General features: G+C 36.0%; 1 protein-coding gene across 2 annotated transcripts in view; it reads left to right on the top strand.

Annotated features, from left to right (window-relative positions):
* stxbp5a (syntaxin binding protein 5a (tomosyn)) overlaps positions 1–23,781 on the top strand; it is a 166,146-nt gene that overhangs the window by 56,664 nt on the left and 85,701 nt on the right. For both annotated transcript variants that reach the window (XM_056481621.1, XM_056481620.1), the window contains exons 3-4: positions 1,960–2,041; positions 7,930–8,030. In XM_056481621.1, the coding sequence (XP_056337596.1) occupies positions 1,960–2,041; positions 7,930–8,030 (183 nt within the window). The remainder of the gene's footprint in view (positions 1–1,959; positions 2,042–7,929; positions 8,031–23,781) is intronic.

The raw sequence follows: 23,781 nt of genomic DNA, 5'->3' as shown, positions 1-23,781 counted from the left end.
CAAAACAAACAAAAAAAATCCATATGTAAATTCAGCATTTCACTTTTCAGTGAATTTATATTTAGTTTTATTTTCTATTCAAAATCAAGAGAGATTTTACATATTTACAATTATGATGATATAGCACAGGGGTTTTGTAACATTTTGTTCCATTACAGCATGAAAATGTATCTTTTACACGTGAATTTAATATTTAAATTTAAAAATGAATTTTGAATTTAAGCTGTAATAAATTGGCACAGTTGAGTTTTTGACAGCTTTTTCAGACAGGGTGATTGTATGACACTGGTAAATGTTGTCAAAACAAAACTAATATTAAAGTGGGCTGTTGTTTTCATTACTGGCTTTTGGAGAGCACGTTTGACAGTGACTGACAGACTTCCTTGCTAGCAGTAAAGCCAGAGAGATTGGCAGAGCTAATTAACTTGTATGTCCACTGAGGGTGAACAATGACTGGCATGCATATTACCATAGCACTGCCTTTAATTAAAGAAAATAAATAATAGAACGCAGAAACAATCCACTTTTCAAGCTGTGACATATACAATACTGTTTCCGAGTCTAAGCCACTGTTCACATGAATTGGTAAAAGTCAACCATTTATGACCATTGTTTAGTCCTACCATACATCAAGCAGATCTGTAATGAAATCATGGTGTACACTACTGTCTTTGCCTGACTGTATCCCAGAAGCAAGTATTTTTTATATTTATAAATGGTGAATCTAACATTTTTTTGCTTTTCTTTACATGCACTTTTCTTTACTTTTCCTGACATCTTCACTATTCGTTACGTATAAAATACTATTTCTGGGTCCAAGCTTCTACCTCGTTTGAATTGAGAAAATATTCATATATTGCTACTTTTTGGTCATATCACACATTGGATTGAATTTTATATAGAATCATGGTGTACACAACAGTAATATATATATATATATATATATATATATATATATATATATATATATATATATATATATATATATATATATATATATATATATATATATATATATATATATATATATATATATATATATATATATATATATATATATATATATATATATAGTAATCGTGATTTCGAAAGTATTACATCACTTTGTAAACTTTATTATTACCATTAATAATAAAGTTTATTTAGATACTTTAATCATTCGTTCATTTTCTTTTCGGCTTAGTCCCTTTATTAATCTGAGGTCGCCGAAGCGGAATGAACCGCCAACTTATCCAGCACGTTTTTACATAGCAGATGCCCTTCCAGTCGCAACCCATCTCTGGAAAACTAGATCCTTTGTTATCGAATTTAAAAAAGTGAATTCCTACAGTAAACAAGTGAATTTTCGCAACCTATTTTCACAGATAATGGACAAGATGTTATAGAATAATTGAATAAAAACCTAATTTGAATCCTTTTTTTTTGACCTCCCTGAAAATGTCCTAATACAGAATGTGACAGGTTTTCCTATATTGCATCACTTACAGTTGAAGGAAGATTTATTAGCTCTTCTTTTCTAAAAGTGCTTTTAATAAAGCAAGGAAATGTTCAAAGTATTTCCTATAATATTTCTTCTACCGAGCAAAGGCTTTTAAAATAATTTTAAGGTCATTATTATTTACATTTTTGTATTTAAGGTTAATATTTCTTTTAAGAAATTAACTATATATTTTTAGATTTAAGCTGAAATACTAGTATCTTGCAAATTAACTGAAAAATATGATGTACTGTCATTATGGCAAAGCGTGTTGAAAAAGCTCTGTTAAACAGCACTTGGAAATACTTTCAAAAGAATGAAAAGTTCACAGGAGGGCTAATAAATTTGACTTCAACTGTGTATTAGTATCATTTGTCATTCTGACCCAGAAACGATGTGCGATGTCAGATTTAACAATCATCATATTTTAATCCAAAGTGTCTTGATCTACTGACACTTTCCTTGACTCAGAACCCTTTCAGATTCGGTCGACCCGGTGTGGAGTGTTACTGTCAGCATGAGAGTGGAGCAGCCGTCATCCAGCTACAGTTTCTCATCAACGAAGTGAGTGTTTTCCTTTTTTTTCCCCACCCTCCATCTTTCTGTGTCCTTCTCAACCACATGCTAAGAGCTGATTCCCATGGAGCTCCAAGAGGCAGTTTAAGTAATCCAGGATGAATGCTCAAGAGGCTTAGTTGATCCCTTAACCCAGAGCCTTTTGCTGCCACAGACTCTCTTGTCCTCCAGAGTGGGCCTAAAGGGATCCTACAGAGGAAGCTGATATTACCATTTTCTCCCCAGAGTGTTGCCCACAGTGAGGACCGCAGGGATCTCTTACACTAAGCTGTCTTGTAGATCGTGCTCCTTAGTGTCAAAATGATTAGTGCACTGTGTGTTCGCAGGAAAATATGGCTATTTATAAAGACTTTTCTCATTGGACTTTGAACTTTGGTTTAAGGTTGAACATTTGAGCACTTTAGAAAGCATATTTTATTTTAGTCATCATATGTTCAGTTGTGCATTACAACAACAGCAAAAAAGATTTGAGAAAAAAATCTATTAATTATAAGGTATTATAAATGTATTAAAATGTGTACATTTTAAATTCTGTTTAGTGAGGTTGATTATTGAAATTGGGGCTGCACGGTGGCGCAGTGGGTAGCACTGTCGCCTCACTGCAAGAAGGTCGCTGGTTCCAGTCTCGGCTGGGTCAGTTGGCATCTCTGTGTGGAGTTTGCATGTTCTCCCCGTGTTTGTGTGGGTTTCCCCCGTGTGCTCCGAATTACCCCACATGTCCAAAGACATGCAGTATAGGAGGATTGGATAGGCTAAACTGTCCGTAGTGTATGTGTGTGAATAAAAGTGTATAGGTGTTTCCCAGTGATGGGTTGCAGCCGGAAGGGCATCTGCTGCGTAAAGCATATGCTGGATAAGTTGGCGGTTCATTCTGCTGTGGCGACCCCAGATTAACCCCAGAGGGACTAAGCCGAAAAGAAAATGAATAAATGAATGAATAAATTATTGAAATTGTGGGAAGAGCTAACCTTACAATGGAATATGATAATATATATATATATATATATATATATATATATATATATATATATATATATATATATATATATATATATATATATATATATATATGATACTTAATTTAATTAAACTGATATATAATAAAAAACTAATAATACATTTGAAATTTGAACTTAATTACTCAAAATTGCAATTTTGCCAAATTAAAAGCATGTTTAAATGTCTTAAAAACGTGTCTAAGTATCTGGGTATCTTCATTCCCCCTTTGGATCAATTATATAACACAAATTTCAAGAAAGTACTTAAAAATATTATGGAAAATCTAGATCGCTGGTCAGCTCTCCCTCTCTCTCTTTGATTGAAGAATCGATTCGTATGAATGCTTTACCAAGATTACTTAATTTGTTCCAAATGTTACCAATAAAAGTCCCTAAATTTACATTTGATTCATTGAATAAAAACATTTCTAAATTTATATTGCAAAGAAATAGTAATTTTGAAAAAATGTTAAGTTATCACATGGCTGAATGTTGAAAATTAGAGCACTCTGTTATGAATGGTGCAGACAATCGGGTTAAAGGTCCAAACGCAGCTTTATTGGAATAAAGGGATGGCAATACAGGAAAGGTTCAACAGGATATAGGGATGACGCTATTGATGGTTTGACTTGGTGTTGAGATCCTGAACCGCAGATGTTTTGAAAACTGCTCCGAAAACACCCAGGTCACATAATTAAAGAGATGTAAAAAATCTTTCATTTCACAAGCATTTCGAGACCTGGCATATCTGGCAAATCTGCATTTTATTGACAGGGTCGTAAACAAACCCACAATCGCACATAGCCTAGTGGTCCTTGCTCAATTCGAATCCCAGCTTGTACAAAAACTCAGAAATTGTGACTTGGTGTCTTTTATTAATGTTTCTTTATGCTTATTCATAGAGTGCATTTAGATGTGAGATCAATATTAAAACAAAACACATTACAAGAACAGAGCAATAAATCCCCAAAATAAAACCTGACAGCAAGAAGATCACTGGTTTGAGTTGCCAGTTGGCATTTCTGTGTGGAGTTTGCATATTCTCCCTGTGTTTGTGTGGGTTTCCTCTGGGTGCTCCGGTTCCCCCAGAGTCCATAGACATGCGCTATAAGTGAATTGGATGAACTAAATTGGCCATAGTGTATGAGTGTGTGAGTGTGAGAGTGTATGTGTGTTTCCCAGTACTGGGTTGTGGCTGGAAGGGTATTCGCCACGTAAAACATACAGTATGCTGAAAAAGTTGGCAGTTCATTCCGCAGTGGCGACCCCTGATAAATCAGGGACTAAGCTTAAGTAAAATGAATGAATGAATAGTTGCTTGGATTAGTGCAAAGCATGATAGGTGTTATAGTCATGAAGAATATCTAGTGAAGTGCCCACAAGGGAAACCCACCTGGTGATCACAACACACCCAATGTTGTACATTTTCCAATGGAAAATAAAGCTAGACAAAATGCATACCTCCAAAAAAAAAGCCGGTTACCTGGCTTTAAAGTGACTTGCACCTTTTGGATTTCCTGTATTTGTGTTCACTGAGAATGAAACCAAAGACTGGGTTGCTATCACCATGTTTTACCACCAAAGCTACACGAATGCTTGAAATAAAAATGAAGTTTTGAAATAAAGCTATACTACTAATATTATGGAACTATGTTTTTAATGAAGATTATTGCATTTTTGAAATTAGTCTAATGTTTGAAAGCTTCCAAAATGGTATTATTGGTGAAAGACACACGTATAATACATGAAACAGTTTTGATTTCAATTAGCTCTTTGTTAAAACCATAAATGTCTCTCATAACTCAAAATTGCAAATGCATGTAATATATTAATGCATGCACACATGTTTATTAAATTAATGTGTATTTTCTAGGAAGTTACCTTCCTAGAAAACATTTGTATGATGCTCTTCGCCATCAGTGTGATTGTCTCGTTTTAGCTAAGAAACATGACTGGGCTTCACTGGCTTTTTTGAGCTGCAATGTTATTTTGAGTTCCTTCACACATTCATTTGTGCCTGTTTGTGTGTATACATGTTCAGTCTCAGTGTGTGTGTGTGTGTGTGTGTGTGTGTGTGTGTTTGTCTGTAGCTCAGCAGACCAAGCAGAACCTGTTCAGACAGACAGACAGACAGACAGACACATAGACACCTGGGACACAGCACAGACTACTGTCTGTTTTATATTCAGCCTCTATAAAGGAGAGGAAAATCAGTGTCTGTGTGTATAGAGTCTGACTTTGCCAGTGCCTGGATGGAAAGGAGATATTTAGTGGTATCATCCCTCCTCCTTCCCCTCTGTCTGTCCCACCCACACTGTCTCTCTGTCCATTTATTTCTCCACACTCTCACACACACACAAACACACACACACATATTCACCACCCACTACTGTATCTCCAGTCTTACAAGCCTCCAGAAATGCTGCAGAATGAATAGGTTATCTCCAATCGAATATGGTACAGTATGTCATGGAGCATTTTTCACCAAGCAGAGCCTTGACAAAAATCTGAATGTTGTAAATATATAACAAAGCAAACAAAACAAAATAATATGTGAAACCTATTTGCAAATATCAGCAAATAAAGTTTCAGAGACAGCTAGTTTATTTAGTTTACAGGTATTTATGATTTACAACGTGAAAATGCATCCTAGAATCATTGATTGCTGATTAATACATTTTATTAACATTATCAACAGTTAATAATGAGAAAACACTTGTGTTTCTAGTACATAAGGGCATTTTCAGAATTATTTGATGTATAGAAAAAGTTGGTACCTGATTGTACCTACAGTAAAAGTCAATGTTGGTACCTTAAATGTATATTAATACTCAACAGTTTAAAACGGGTTTACTATTGTTCTGTTTAGGTACTAATTAGTACTTTTAAGGTATCAATACAGACCCTTTAGGTACATACAAATATGTACCTTTAAAAAGGTACAAATTGTACCCTGTAAGTAAGGTACCACTCTACACTCTCAGAAATAAAGGTACAAGAGCTGTCACTGGGGTGGTACCTTTTCGAAAGGTACATATTTGTAATTAAAAGGTATATATTGGTACCTCAGAGGTACTCTTTTGTACTTCTTTGGTACTAGTATGTACCCTTGAAGTATTAATAGGTATACTTTAAGTACAAATATGTACCTTTCAAAAAGGTACCACCCCAGTGACAGCTCTTGTACCTTTATTTCTGAGAGTGTAGTAATGCATAAAAATACAAAAACAAGAGACCACTGTTGCATTACCTGGATACATTAGCTATGGCTTTGAGCAAAATTCTGTATATCTTATACTGTAAAGGTCTGGTTATTATAAAATTTATAATAAAAAAAATATCAGTTAAAAGTTATATATTATATTATACACTCATCAACCACTTTATTAAGTACACCTTAATAGTACCGGGTTGGACTTCAGAGAACTGCCTTAATCCTTCGTGGCATAGATTCAACAAGGTTCTGGAAATATTCTTCAGAGATTTTGGTCCATATTGACATGATAGCATAACACAGTTGCTGCAGATCTGTTGGCTGCACATCAATGATGTGAATCTCCTGGTGCCCCACATCCCAAAGGTGCTCTTTTAGCTTAAGATCTGGTGAGTGTGGAGGCCATTTGAGTACAGTGAACTCATTGTCATGTTCAAGAAACCAGTCTGAGATGATTCACGCTTTATGACATGACATGTTATCCTGATGAAAGTAGCCATCAGAAGATGGGTACACTGTGGTTATAAAGGGATGGACATGGTCAGCAACAATACTCAGGTTGGCCGTGGCGTTGATACGATGCTCAATTGGTACTAATGAGCCCAAAGTGTGCCAAGAAAATATCCCCCACACCATTACACCACCACAACCAGCCTGAACTGTTGATACAAGGCAGGATAGATCCATGCATTTATGTAATTGATGCCAAATCTCACCCTACCATCTGAATGTCGCAGCAGAAATAAAGAGTTTTTCCAATCTTCTATTGTCCAATTTTAGTGAGCCTGTGCGAATTGTAGCCTCAGTTTCATGTTCTTAGCTGACAGGAGTGACACCCGGTGTGGTCTTCTGCTGCTGTTACCCATCTGACTCAAGGTTTGACATGTTGTGTGTTCAGAGATGCTCTTCTGAATACCTCGGTTGTAACGAGTGGCTATTTGAGTTACTGTTTCCTTTCTATTAGCTCGAACCAGTCTGGTCCTCTGACCTCTGACATCAAGAAGGCCCACAGAACTGCCACTCACTGGATATTTTTTCATTTTCGGACCATTCTCTGTAAACCCTAGAGATGGTTGTGCGTGAAAATCCCAGTAGATCAGCAGTTTCTGAAATACTCCTTGCTCTGTTCAAAGTCACTTAATTCACCTTTCTTACCCATTCTGATGCTTGGTTTGAACTGCAGCAGGTTGTCTCTAAATGCAATGAGTTACTGCCATGTGATTGGCTGATTAGAAATGTGACGTTAACAAACAGATGGGCAGGTGTACCTAATAAAGTGGCCGTATGTGTATATATATATATATATATATATATATATATATATATATATATATATATATATATATATATATATATATATATATATATATATATATATGAAATTAGGGTTATTCCACCAATTGTTGATTTCTTAATTCTTCTGAAGTAAAACATTGGTATTGTCTTGCATAAAAAAAATAAATAAACTTTTAGAGTAAAAAGAAAAAGCTCTAAATGGCAAAGCTTTTATTCAAAATTAGATAAATTACTAATTAACTTGTACTGTATGATTGGCATGGGTGTTCAGTGGTAAGCTCTGTCACCTCACCAAGACACGGTATAATCAGTGTGTTTAGTATTTGTATATCTCACTCGCTGTGTTTTCTCCTGTCTGTGTGCTGTAGGGGGCGCTGGTGAGTGCTTTGGCTGATGACAGTATTCACCTGTGGAACCTGCGACAGAAGAGACCAGCTGTGCTGCACTCACTCAAGTTCAACAAGGAGAGGTCAGACACGCTCACCAGGACACTTTCACTGAGCGTCTGTCTCTGTGTGTGTGCATGTCATCTGCTGGTCTGTGTGTGTGTGTGTGTGTGTGTGTATGTTTGTGTGGCAGAGCTGGTGCTGGTGAGTCTGTGGACCCACACACACACACACACACACACATCTGATACTTCTGTTTCTCTTATTTTTCCAGTCGACTTGCGCTTGCTCTCTCTCTCTGTTGGTACCCAGGTGCAGCCCTGAGCACAACACTCCTTTCTCTGTTGGTCGCAAAGGGAGGCCTGTTAACATATGTAGTCATGTTTGCAAACAGTAGTGGGGTGAATGTACCTAATGCAGACAGAAGCCTTATTTTACTCGGTCAGAGCTTTAATCAGTTGTAAATTGAAGGTCAATGTGTTAACGTTAGCCATGATTATGTTAACCCAGTTATCCTGCATGTTAAATCATGATTTAAAAAATTTGTTTTTTAATCTTTTTGCCTTTACCTTCACCTTACTTTCATTACCTTCAAAAGAGTATGTTCAGTGACACACTAATAAGCCAACAGTTGTCTTTTTTGAAGAAGGAGAAGAAAATAATTTTATTATATCATATATTTTCCTATTTATTATTATTTAAAATATATTTTAATATTCACATCATTTGCATCAAACTTGTGGAGCTGCGCATCGATCAATGGATTTGCTCTTTAGTGTTTGGACTTTCAGCAGTAAAATTTAAACCACACTGAACTGAACTAAACTGAGCTTTAACTCTGAAAACTGGAGTGACAGTTTCATATTACTAAAACTTATATGTTAAGCTCCTTTGTCACAATCTACATTGAAAAAAACCTATATAAATAAACATGAATTGAATGTGAAGCCGACAAATCTGCAGCAAGTGTGTGATGCTATCATGTCAATATGGATAAAAATCTCTGAGGACTATTTGCAGTTCCTTGTAGAATCCATGCCACAAAAGGATTAAGGCAGTTCTGAAGGCAAAAGAGGGTCCAACCCAGTACTAGTAAGGTGTACCTAATAAAGTGGCCGTTTAGTGTGTGTGTGTATATTTATAGTTTGACAAGAATATACAGCGATTATATTATGAATCTTATACATTTTATGAATATTATCACTAATATGTTGTATGCTGGGGCAGCATGGTGGTGCAGTGGGAGCACAATTGCTTCACGGCAAGAAGGTCGCTGGTTCGAGCCTCGGCTAGGTCAAGTGGCATTTCTGTATGGAATCTGCATGTTCTCCCCGTGTTCGCATGGGTTTTCTCCGGGTGCTCTGGTTTTTCCCACAAGCCAAAAAAATGTGGTATAGGTGAATTGAGTTAGCTAAATTGTTCGTAGTGAATGTATGTGAATGAGAGTGTATGAATGTTTCCCAGTGATGGGTTGCGGCTGGAAGGGTATCCGCTGTGTGAAACTGATGAACATATGTTTTTATGACAGAATTATTACAGAATATTATAGCATAATGTTAATAACAAGTATATATTAGAATAAACAAACTTGTAATACAAGAGATATGCTTTATTAATGTTATTGGCAATTCATTTAAGTGGCGATGTAACCCTTAGGCATAAAGTACACACCTTCTGTGTTCTTTATTTTACAAAGGCACATCTTTGTTGTAATTGTAAGTATGCGCACATAAAAGTAGACCCATAACTGTTTTGTATGATGTCTTATTGCTATCTGTAGGAGCAAATCAATGTTTGTTTTTTTTGATGCCATCTGTGCTTGTCAACCTCATAGGGGTAATATTGTTTGATTAACATACTTCGCTTACCCCCTTTTTTTATCAAGGTCATTTTCAAGTATCATTATTATTTTCTTAATCTCTAGATGAAATGTCATCTTGATGTGAAGTAAGTAAATGCCTTGAGATCTTCTGCAGTGAAAGGAGAGGGATTATGGATGAGGTACTATAGTTGCAAATGTCAAATTTGGCAAGTTTTTACTTGACTTTAGTGGAGTCAGCAGTTTGCTTGACAGTAAATAAAATCTATTCCTAAACTATCTATCTTCTTTGAGCACTATTTTTTTTGTTAGTGGTGAGGTGAGGTGTGCTATTTTAGTGTATGTGCCTTTCCAATCATAAGGGCCTAGACCAGGCATGGGCAAACTTGATCTTCGATGGCTGGTGTCCCTGCAGAGTTTTGCTCCAACACTAATCAAACACACCTGAACACCCCAATTAGTGTCTTTAAGATCACTAGAAAGCTACAAGCAGGTGTGTTTTATTAGGGTTGGAGCAAAACTATGCAGGGACACCGGCCCTCCAGGATCGAGTTTGCCCATCCCTGGCCTAGACCCACCAAATCGACAGTCGACTGCTGGTCTTCGTTGGTTCATCAGTTCATCTAGTTGGTATGATGTGTTTCACACATTGGCTCTCATCAGGTTAACGTCTGTAATTGTGGACCCGATTCAGCATGTCAATTTGGCAGCAGACCTTTGGCTGAAGAGAGCGCTCTTCTGGTTATTTAGCAACAAATCAAAGTGTGAGTGTGACAATTCAAACCAAGATGGATCACAAATAGGCAAGCTGTAATTTCTCAAATATTTCTCAAATATTTGCAAACAATATGGGTTATTAGATAATCAGACAAGCAAATCCATACGTGGTGAGTGACAGTTACTGTGATAATGATACTAAATGCTGTTTTGCTGCGTTGCTCTAAATTATGTTTAAGCTTTGTCTGTGTGCATCGGAAGTTTAGTTTCAGAAAACAGACTACTGAGATGCATGTCTTCTTTAACAGGCACAGAATGTGCCTCTTGTTTCGGTTCGCTTTGTGCGTTTGGTGTGTTCACACTCAGATTTTTGGTCCAGATGTGATACAAAACAAGGCAACAACACAGTTGGGTTTCATTGGTGCTAATTGTTTGGCATCAGCTTTGTTGTGTCCCGGCCTTTAAGGAGAAGTTATCTAAAGCTTCTAAAGATGGCGACCACAACAGAAAAAAATAAATGAATGACCGAAGACATATCAATCATGTCTGTTATGATTTGCTAAACGTCTATTACTGTCACACTGTAGCTTGCACTCGTATTCATCAAAGTTTACCAAGTTTCTAATAGGGTTTGCTAGAATTACTATAAATATAAAATTCTGACTAGCAAAAAGTGATCATGCCTCCGTATGACAAAACTATTTTTAAGCTGCGAATTGTCTCCTGTTCCACATGATAGCTCCTGTTCCCCGTAAATTACTGTACTGACTACCACTGATTCCTTTAACTGCTAGATGTTGATAGAAGAGCATAAATTATTGAGCTACAAGTTTAAAAATTACAGTAATTATGGTGTGACTAATAAAAGTGATAAATAATAAAATAATTAAAAGTGATTATTCATGTTTAATTATGATCATATTTGTAATATCTAATATATGCTAACATTTGTAATGTAACATCCAACTGGTGTTTTATGGAGGTTGTCCATACATGCAGTATGTCTTCATTGCATGTTTTACATTTCATTTCCAATGCTACTTCCCCTTTAAAACCATAAAAAAGGTGTTGTTTGAAACAGTATCCTCCACACTAAGGGCACTTGAGTCGTGTGTTGTAGTTCAGTAGCAGGAATTGAAGAATGTGTGAGACCTTTAATCACACTCATAGCTATAGATCAGTGCAGGGAGGTTGTAACCTTCTGATTCGGTTTGGACAGCTGTTGACTCTGATAAGAGATGAGGCAGCCCTTCACTTATAATCTGCTCTGCTTCTGTTGATGAGAGTGACAATTCGCCAACAGCGCCTTTCAGGGTCGAACAAGTTTTTACCGTGTGTGTGTGCGTGTGCAGGTCTGTGTGCATCTGCCTCTGAAAATAAAAGCAGGGGTCATAGGTATAGGGCTGATGTGTCTCTGTGTCTGACATTTAGAAAGTGTTTCCCTCTGCGACCTGCCTCATCCCTGAGGCTGCGATGGGGCAGCTGTGGCCCAGAGTGCAAACTAAATGTCTCTGCGTTTAGCTACAGGATAAAGTTAACATGAATTGGCATTAAGGAGCCATTTTAGTGCTGAGTAATTTTAGAGTGAAACTATTTTACATCATTATATGTATTAATCTAAATAATTTTCAGGTACATCATTTACAAACTAATTTACATGAAAATAATTGTGAAATAAGGGTGATATGGTGGATTTCCTCCAGGTGCTCCGGTTACCCTCACAGTCCAAAACATGCGCTATAGGTGAATTGAATAAACTAAATTGGCCATAGTGTATGTGTGTGAATGAGTGTGTATGGATATATATATTTATATGATTTATATTTTCTCTACGCTGTAAGAAACATACAAAAATTGTCCCAACATAAGTTGACTTAGTTAACTTAATTATTTTTACAAATTTAATTGGATTAAACATAAAACAATTAGGTTGTCAAAAAAACTCTCAAAAAATTGTGTTGATTCAGCTCATTTTAAATAAGAAGCTTAAACAAGCAGCAAAGACACTTTTTTGAGTGTAATATGTTGTTTCTTGGAATGCAAATTACGAAATGCGACCAAATGCGAGCATGTTCTGCATGGAGTGAATTCTTCATAATAAACTACTGTGTGGGCCATTTGCGCCTGCTGTTCTCCTGTAAATCCACCAGAGGCCACTGTCAACTGACTGTTTGACTGACTGACTGATCGACTGACTGACCAATCGACTGATCCACCCTCCTCCTTTCCTAAACCCATCTAATAGTATTTTAAAAAGCATAGAATGACCAAGCGGTCAGCTGGTAAGCGTGTGAAGGAGTGGCATCATACCGCCCCATAGCGTCCAGAAATGTACCGCCAACTTATCAAGCATATGTTTTATGCAGCGGATGCCCTTTCAGCTGCAACCCATCACTGGGAAACACCCATACACACTCATTCACACACATATACTATGGCCAATTTTAGTTTATTCAATTTAATTATACCATATGACTTTGAACTCTGGGGGAAACCGTAGCACTCGGAGGAAGCCCATGCAAACATGGGGAGAACATGCAAACTCCAAACAGACATGCCAACTGACCCAGCCGGGACTCGAACCAGTGACCTTTTAGCTGTGAGGTGACAGCGCTAATCACTGAGCCACTGTGTCACCCCTATTTACACTTTTTACTTCATTTTAAAGTGATTATTAGGCAAGTCTGATGCAGTTCCTATAACATTGTTTTATTTGTGTAATGAACAGCTACAAAGAATCAACAAATTTATATTAACATGAATTGTTATCAGTAAGACTTTATGTAAATGTGGCAATGCTGCATACATTCATTAACAATCATTTCCAGGAGCAAGCACAGCCCTGTAAAAGACTTTGTGTTATTGAAGGATGCTTCTTTTTGAAAGTATATTTTTGGGAGGAACGTAGTTTGACCTACTGTCAGGACAGCGTGGGCATCACACAAGCTGACGTCCTGACAGGAGGCTGTCGGAAGATGTTACAACAAGCAGAGAAGAGCAGCCTGTTAAAAATGCTCTTTCCTGGGCTAGACGTTAAAAGTGGTCTCTGAAAAAGCTCTCTAAATTGAACATTAAAGCATTCCAGTGGAAAAGAGATATTAGGCTGTGTTGAATCAAAATGCTTTTGCTGCACTCAAGACATTCTGACTTCTATAAAATACAAAAAAATAACTGATTTAAACAGCCCATATTTGTACTTATAAATGTTTAAAGTATGCTTTAACTAAAAATATGAATAATTTTATCATTTACTTGAGTACATAAATCTCTGCTTGTTCTAAATCTGTTTAAGTTTCTTTGCTATTTTGAACATAAAATACGTAAGATAATTTGAATAACCTTGGACTTTTGAATAACTTTGGTCACATGACTTCCATAGTATTTTTTTCTCTGGTCAGTGCTACCAGTTAACAAAATAAAATCTATAAAAGAGATTTTGCATACATTGACAGCTTATTAAATGCAAGTGTCTACTGTAATGTTTCAGTTATTTTTTGTGTCAAGTGTCAAATATGGCTGTAATCGTTACAGAGATAGTACCAGAACATTATAAGTAATGTGTTCAAAATAATAAGAACTGCCATCTTCATTTCTGTCTGTTCCAATGGGATGCACATTCTCTCATTAAGTGCATGATTTAATGTAACTAGGTTAATTTTGAATCAACAATACATTTTTAAAGCTAATTATTTAAACTTAAACATAACTCACATCACATTTTTTAAGTCAAATATTAGTACTTGTTTAAGTAATTTGCTGGTTACTTAGAACAGTAATATGCACGCGTATGCTCCAGCGCAGCTTTCGCGCGGTCTCATAGTTTTCACTGTGGCTGACGCCAAGTCTGGCACGCACCTTTCAAAAAAATGTAACTACAAATCGCAACGATGCATAGCGCAAGTTCTGTGATTGGTCGGCTTGGTAGCTGTGACCAGTGTAGGTGGGACAGAGAGCCGCGTGAACCCTTTGGAGCGAGTGTTTACAAGTGTCAAGTCCCATGAAGTAGCTCCAGATGGAAACTTTTGTTTTGTGTTTACCTTATGATTAATGTTGTTGCACGTCCGCTGGTTCCCGCCTCTGAATGATCGAGTTTTATCTACTTGTACATTTAAGATACTGTTCAGAAAAAACAAAACACCCCTGAAGAAACAGAGGAACATAAAAACCTACTGCCAGCTAGCGGTTCGGAAGTGTTATTGCTGAGCAACTCAAACAGCATGCATAACTATAAATGCATGACTACGCGCAAGACAGACCCCATGGGTGACGATTGGTTGGGGTGGCACGGTGGCTCAGTGGGTAGCACTGTCACCTCACAGCAAGAAGGTTGCTGGTTCAAGTCATGTCTGGGCCAGTTGGCTTTTATGTGTGGAGTCTGTATGTACTCCCAACGTTGGCGTGGGTTTCCTCCGGGTGCTCCAGTTTCCCCCACAGTCCAAAGACATGCAGTGCAGGTGAATTAGATTAACTAAATTGGCCGTAGGGTATGAGTGCATGTGTGAATGTAAGAATGTATGGGTGTTTCCTAGTACTGGGTTGCAGTTGGAAAGACATCCACTGCATAAAATATATGCCGGAATAGCGGTTTATTCCTCTGTGTCAACCCCTGATTAATAAGGGACTAGGCCAAAGGAAACTTAATGATTGAAAGAGATTTGTTACCTTTGAATAAGTTGTTCTCGTGGGACACTAAAAATAGAGATGAAATGCATGATGATCCCAGGAAAAACTGGATATCTGGTCACCCTGTTGGATATGTTAATGTAAGATAACGCCGTTGGACAACGGAGGTGAGGATCCAATTGCAGAGTCTTTATTAATAAAAGTAGTCAGGCAAGCAAGGGTCAATTACAGGAGCAAACCGAATCGTCAAGGGCTATCAAAAGGGGTGTCGTCAAAAAACAGGCAAAAGATCGGTTCAGTCGACTAACATCAAAAATCAGTAAACAAAGCAAAGATCAAACATGGCACAGGAAAACAAGTAAATGAAAAACACTTCGTAATGGTTACAGGAACAACAAGCCTCAGCACTGTGTGTGTGCATTTGTGGTGTATTTATAGTCCCTGCAATCAGTTCATCATGATCCTCCGGCTGTGTGAGTGTAATTAATGTAAAACAGGAACAGGTGTGTGTGAGGTGCATGACAGGATATGTAATTCATGTGGTGGCAGAATTGTAGTGAAAGTGAAGGTTCTCCAGCGATCTGTAGTAGCTAGATCGCTGGTGACTGTAACAGTTAATGTAAATTCATTCATTCATTCATTCATTCATTCATTCATTCATTCATTCATTCATTTATTTTTTCTCCAGCTTAGTCCCTTATTTGTCAGAGGTCGCCACAGTGGAATGAACCGCCAACTATTCCAGCATATGTTTTTTAATGCAGCAGATGCCCTTCCAGCCACATCACTGTACTGGGAGATGATGTAAATTGAGTGTTATTTAACAAACTTATTTTAATGTGGACTTATTTATGATCATACTAAATTACATACAATTAAAAATAAATAAAAACCTCTTGCAGATATATTGTGGTTTAAAAGAAAGTCTTTTAAAATTCAAAGGAAATGCTCTATAGCATTTTTTACTACTATGGATGTCAGTGGTATACCAGCAACATTCATCAAAATATCTTCCTTTGTGTTCAGCATTAAAAGGAAACTCAAAAAGGTTTGGAACCACTTAAGGGTGAGTTAATGGAGCGTAAATGTTCATTTTTGTGTGAACTATCCCTTTAAAGGAGGAAATGAATTAGAGCTCATTCAAAGCAGATTCTTTTCTCCAATGTTGCACATGTGCAGCTGGTCAATTATGGGTTTCATACGGTTGGCTTGCCTTAAGCAACATGTTGTCATTGGTTTTGAAGCATGTTGTTTTGATATTCAGTCAACCCAACATCTCAAGCATTCAAAGCTGCATTTCCCACACTGTATGAATCTGGTAAAAGTCAGTGTTTACATTTTTCAAGCTGACCTACAGACACAAAGTTGAGATGAAAACGTCTCCATCCTGGTGCTGTAACATAATGATGATCAGGGAGCCTGGCAGGTTTTTATGGCTGTTCCTGAATGGATTTGCTCTTTGCTTGTGTGTGTGTGTGTGTGTGTGTGTGTGTGTGTGTGTGTGTGTTTCCCTGCAGGACGAAAGCTCAGTAAAGAGCAAGCCAAATGTCAGGAGTGCAGGGCATCCGTCTGTCATGCTAATACACTCATTTAGCTCATTATCACACCGTCACAGAAGCCATATGAACACAAACACACACCTTACTCGCACACGTGGAGGACTGTTGATATTTGTGAATGTGGTTGTATCTGGTTGTTCGAGACAAAAAGAAGAGTAAGCAGTGAGCAGTGTGTTTTTGTGTGATTATTTGTGCGTCAGGTTTTGCTGACTTGTGTAGTTTAAAAAAAGGGATAATGGGCGTAATAAACATGCTGAATCAGTTCTTAATGAAATACAGCAAGAGGGCAGAAAATACCATTTGCTCAGTAGTACACAAATAAACAAGTCAATGGAGTGTCCCAAACATAATGAAGAACAAAATAAATATTTGCTTATGTAATGCGTGTTTGATGTTGCTGATAGAGTTTGCCTAGTTCATCTGGAAAAGATATGCACATGTGCAGATGTCACCTTCAATCTCTTTCTCACACACACGCATGCGCACACACACACAATTAAAGTGATGTGATGAAGGTGAGTGCTGTGCAAATTAATGAATTAATTAAAAAAGGATTGTCTAATTATGGAAAAGGGACAAGAAAAAATGTATTACATCATTTATTTCACCCAGCACTCTGGAACGTGGTAAATCTGGACTCATCAGACCACATGACTTTCTTCCATTGCTCCAGAGTCCAATCTTTATGCTTTCTAGCAAATTGAAGCTTTTTTGTTCAGATTAGCCTCACTGATAAGTGGTTTTCTTAAGGCTACACAGTGGTTTAGTTCCATTCCCTTGAGTTCTCTTCATATTGTGCACGAGGAAAAGCTTTTACTTTCAGTATTAAACATAACCGTGAGTTCTATTGTTGTTTTTATGATTTATTAACCCAATTTTAGTAGCTTAAGCATTTATCTCTCTATAAATAAAAAAACAATAAATTTGCATATTTAGAAACTTTACATAGACAGCATGTTTAATGCAAATGCACACTTTAATGTTTTAAGTAACCTTGATGAAAATATTGTCAGTATTTGGTTGAAATGATATTCCATTGCCGTTCAGCATAACAGATATACTTATTTAAACTCAATCGTTGTTATTTAAAATTCTTATTCTGAACTATACTTATTAAAATGTAAATTAAATAAGTGATTATACTAAATTAGATCTTTTTATTTTATTTTATTTGCTCACAAGCTTGTAAATCCTGACAAGATTAGAGTTGTGAAGGATACTGGTAACATATATATATATATATATATATATAAGATGCCAAATACAGTATTTAGTATGTTGGGGCTTCACTGTGATCTTCAACTAGTATTTTACTATTCCTTTAATCAAATTATTCTTGTTCTAAAAGTCCTTGATATGTTTTTTTTTGGCTAATTGTAACACAAAATAGCATTTAAGCAGATGTAATACTCATTATTATATCATTATATACATAAAATGTGTATGCAACACTTTCTAATGTCCAGACAATTAACCTCAAATAATGGCAGTGGCATTACATGCATATCATGTGTGCTCCAGAGTTGGTGGTGGCAGTAGAGAGGCTAATACTGTTATAATGTGCATTTTCGTTTTGTCCATGTGCATAATATACTATTGTAGTACTACGTACAGTATATTATTTCAATTATGTTTAGGAGTGCAACCATTTTTGTGCTTTTTTAATTTCTTTTTTTTTATTTTATGATGTGTGTGTTTGTGTACGTGTGTTTACGTGTGTGTGCATGTGTGCGTGCATCTGTCTAAAAGACAGAGGAAGGAAATGTGTTGAGTTTGATGCATGGTACTCCTCTCAACACTCTTTCACTCATGAATGTATTCATGATGCTGCAAGGTGCTGGTGTGAAGTGTTGGGGCAGGTGTGTGTATGTATGTGTGTGTGTGTGTGTGTGTGTGTGCGCACTTGTGTTGTTGGGGGAAAGATTAGTGTGTAAGGGGTGAGAGCCAAGCCATTTGCACAGCACCAAAACAAACAAGCCTTTTGTTCATAAAATGATAACGGCTGCTCCACCTTTTCACCCTCCTAGCATTTATGCATTATGTGAGCTTTGGAAACCACATATACAGATATGGGGGAAAATTAAAGAGGCGTTCACACAGAATGTTGACCTGTAGACAAATATTTTTTTTCTCCGAGTTTACTGGGTGCAGTGTGTGTTTAAGTAAAATGTTGATATTTGCTTTATTTAAAAAAAAAACTCCATGCACATAGTGACAGCAGATCAATATAATCACTGCAGTTGACAAATATTGCAGATGTTGGACAACATAATGTACTTTCGAGGCGTTTTTAGGCAATAATGTAGTTGTTTAGATTGAAACTGTGCAGTTTATTTACAATGATAGTGCTTATTTGAAATATTTATAATTTCAGAGATACAGTTCGTCGGCGACCATTAGCCTACCATACTGAGCAGAGAAAAGACGGTTGACAGAGACCGCATAATAAGCCCTTAGAGGAGAAAAACAGTGTAGTTTCAAACATCTGATCAAAGCATTATAAAACTGGTACAGTAAGTGACATTCTAAGTGGATCTCTCTCTTTTGTATGTTGTAGTGCCATAATCTGGCAGTGTTTGCTTTGCTTTGGCTTTTTCGGGGTTAATTATTGTGAAATCCCGATTGCAACAGAGAAATACTGGGAAATCTCTGTAGGCTGATATAGCATTTCATGCCGTTTAGCTTTATAATCCTAAAATATAAGCAAAATCACCTGTTTGTCATTACTTTAGACATTACGCTAGAGAATCATTCAAATACTAGCTCTAAAGTGACGTTGGTGAAGTAGCAAGGGTTTCGGCTGTTCTGATCAGCTGCAGATGTGAATGAATGGCAGAAGAAAGTAGTTCCTTATTCATTCATTCATGCATTCATGCATTCATTCATTCATTCATTCATTCATTCATTCATTCATTTGTGTGCATGCATTTGTTCATTGATTTGTTTCCTTTTTGTTTATTTGTGTATTTATTTACTCACAAAATGACATTTGATCAAAATTACTTTTTTTTTATTATTTGTTCTGATGGAAATTAAGGGCTATTCCACTAAATGCTGTCTTAACTATTTTAAAGTTAATGCATTTTTGCTTTAACGCATTATTGTGCAATCGAAAAGTGAATGAACAATATTGTGGGATTGAAAAGTAAACCTGTCTGTAAGCATGCTTATTTTGGTCAATTTTTATTTAAATGCTTTTATTTAACAATTTGAGAAAATATCATAAATATTTTGCAGAACAAGACAAAAAAGAGGCATTATTCAAACACATATCAATAAATGTTAAAGATAGACCTGAGACTGGGTAATACATCTGTTTTATGGATGATTAAACAGAGGCCCAGGCCCGGACTCAAGCAACTTAACTTCCAGCTCTTTTGTCCCACTGGGATGTACAGCAAAGCACATTTGAGTTGAGCAAGCAAAACTTGGCTAAACAGCTAAGCATTTTTTATCCTCTGGAATGACATGAATTGCACGCAGACATGTTTTGTGGGAAGAAAATTGTGTGGTTCATTGATGAAGCATGTGATTATCAATATACTGACTCTGAATGTGCAAAATTGTATATGCTTTATGGTTTCAGTGCTGTTTATCTTACCTGCAGGTTTCTACAAGAAAATGCTATTTCTTTTTTTCATAGCTTAAGAGACTTAAAGGAGCTGGAAATGTTTTGAAGCAAGTGTCTTCTTAATTGCTTAGGAGAAATTAACAATTGAGTCAGTAATTTGCACATACCTGTACATAGTCTATACATTTAAAGTGAATTGCACATGTTAAGTTATAGTGTTGAACCTGTGTCCATCTGGTTAAGTCAAGTCATAGTTTTAACCAACCGAGTTTTTAGATGTTAGATTTTATTGATATTATCTTCATTTTTTTTCTTTATTTTAATTCTCTTAATATATGTATGCAGATAAATCTATGATATGGAGTCTAAAATGTTGGTAGAAGTGTCAAGAAGTGCCAGTTCCCCAAATCTTCCACACTTCTTGAAGTCTTAAAATAAATCTAAGCACAGATTGTAATAAATCTGTCGAATCTTTAAAAGAAACACTTGAGACTCTTTTTGAGACTTTTTTTTAAACATTTTACACTGTAAACTGTTTGTTGTGCTTTAGATAACAACAAAATAACAACATTAATTATTACTATTTATTTATTTATTTATTTATTTATTTATTTATTTATTTATTTTATAATGATATAATAATTGTAACAACAATCTATTTCTCCATGATTTAGATTCTATTGTTATTATTATTATTATGGTGGCCACCGTGGCACCAACAGTTTGCATGTTCTCCCCATGTTTGCATGGGTTTCCTCCGGGTCCTCCAGTTTCCCCCACATTCTAAAAACATGCGGGATAGGTTAATTGAATAAAATAAATTGGCTGTAATTTATGAGTGTGTGTGCGCGCGAATGAATGTGTATGGGTGTTTCCCAGTACGGGGTTGAAGCTGGAAAGGCATCCGCTGTATAAAACATATGCTGGAATAGTTGGTGATTCATTGAGCTGTGGCAACCTCTGAAATAGAGACTAAGCCAAAGGAAAATGAATATTATTATTGTTTTATTTTGGTCAAGGTCATTCTTAAAGGTCATTGTTTAAGCATTTTAATGCATATCTTACTGTGTATGACTCTGTATGTGACAAATAAAAATTAAAATAAAAATAATCATAACTATAATATTAATAATAATAATGTTTTAGTTGTATATTTTTTGTTTAGTTGTACACATTTGAATAATGACATAGCTCTTCATAGGCTCTTCAAATAACATCTACTAAGGCTTGGAAGACTTTGGCTCGTTTGTTGGCTGTTTTGCCATGAACACAAATCCACTTTCCATAAACTTCCAACAAATGAGGATTCAGAGTCATACTGATACAATAAAACTACTGGCACAGTGTTCATAGCCTCCTCAAAATTCAGAAAATGGGCCTTTTCATTCCATCATGCACTGTAAGCTGTAGACCAATCACAAAAGACCAGTCCAATCAAACATCTGACCAATCAGAGCAGGGTAGACAAGATAAGTTAAGAGAGATTAGGTGAACTATTGCAGGCATTTTGAGAAAGGAATTGCAGTGTGTATATAAGTACAAGAAAATGTAATTGTTTTTGACCTTGAGTGACCTCCAAAACAAATAAATTAATTAGAACTTTTAAGGTTAATATAATACTTGTTGGCAAAAAAAATTACAATAATAATAAAAAAAGAAAAGAAACAACAAAAGTTAATTTAGCGCCTCCAACATCCCCATTTGAGTTCATATGTAACTGCAGAGTCCATCCCTCCACATCACATTACCTGCTCACAAAGTGTCCCATATTTTATAGAGCTGAAATGATTCTGTTATTCTAAAAGACACATCCAAGGGCATGAGGTTCAGTGTGTCTAATCCGTTGTGCTCTTATATGAGGTTACGGAAATATCTGTTTCGCAGCAATAAACTATGTCTTGCGGTGAATTTTGATCAGCCGAACCCCAGAATTTCAAGTATGATATATGAAAATCGGTAGAGTACAGACTGCTGGAGCAAGATTCAGTGTTGATCCGAACATTGGAGCAATTTCTCTGATATGATCAGACACAAAGATCATAAAATGACACTTGAGATTAAAATGTGTCATTCTGAATTCATTCTGGAAAATCAGATGAGGAAGATAATAAAGATAAAAACCGTATCACATTTTCAGTGGAGATATATGAGACCTGATTCATTATAGGCCTGTTGTTCATTGCTATTTTACAGGACAAGTCTTTACAAACTTGTAAAGCATTGACTAATCATAAGTGGCGTTCTTTTCTTACTCATTAAACCTTTAAATCAAAGTTTTATCTGTTTTATTTAATGGAACTAATGACTAATAAACTTTGTATTTTTTCACAATATTTGTAACACGCTATTTTTCAGTGTTGATGTTAGTGCATTACTAATGTTTATGATCACACTATTTTAAGGTATTCTAATTCCCCCAAGACTAGTGGTGTTTAAAGAAGAATTTGTGATATATATTTGTGCTTTTGGTTTCATATTTTGAGAACTTCAACTCCTCTGCTACTTATTTTTCTTTATCATTTTACTTTGATAAAGTAATTTACTTATATTTATTTATATATGATGTATTATTATTATTATTAATGAAGATGGAAAGATTGTGAATGTAAATTGATTGTTATCTCAGTCTTTTGTGTAATTTTAAAAAGTATTAATGCTTAAACATTGTTAATAAAATATTAAGGTACTATTGATAAACCATTAACTGTAACTTTTAGCTCAACAAACTACTATATTTCTGCTTATTAATAGTTATGTTGTAGTTGGGTATTGGTATTGGGTAGGATTAGAGATGCAGAATAAAATCACACGTACAAAACAGTCAATATGTTAAGAATAATCAGATAATAAGCCAGTAAATAGAGGGAATGGTACTTAAAATAAAGTGTGACAACATTTGTTTACTCATTTATGTAACATAATGCAATAAAAAAAACTGTGGAGTTATTTAAATGATCATATTTGTTAAAATAACCCTTTTCATCCCTCATCAATAATAATGTAGTGACACTGAATATGGTGATGAAAGCTTTGCTCACATGCATAAATGCAAATAGTTTGTATACTTTATTGTCCCCTAAAGGGGAAATTGTTTTGTGGACTCATGAGTATTTCAGCATAGCCTGATTCATTCATTCATTCACTTTCCTTCCCTTGTTTACCAGAGTTTGCCACAGCAGAATGAACTGGCAACTATTCCAGTTAATGTTTTACACAGCGAATGCCCTTCTAGCTCCAACCCAGTATACCTAATTCACTTATAGCGCATGTCTTTGGACTGCTGGGGAAACCGGAGCCCCCGAAGGAAACCCACACAAACACGGAGAGAACATGCAAACTCCACACAGAAATGCCAACAGGCCCAGCCGAGACTCGAACCAGCAACCTTTTTGCTGTGAGGCGACAGTGCTAACCACTGAGCTACCGTGCTGCCCTAGCCTGATACAGTAAAGAAGTAAAAACATACACATAAAACACTTACATAGACATACGCATTACTGATGAGTGTTCAATAGTCTGATTGACACTGGAATTAAATAGTTTTT

The sequence above is a fragment of the Danio aesculapii genome, chromosome 20 (assembly GCF_903798145.1).
Source record: "Danio aesculapii chromosome 20, fDanAes4.1, whole genome shotgun sequence".
Lineage (NCBI taxonomy): Eukaryota > Metazoa > Chordata > Actinopteri > Cypriniformes > Danionidae > Danio > Danio aesculapii.
Note: the sequence above shows the minus strand (reverse complement) of the source record. Positions and strands in the feature narration are given on the sequence as shown.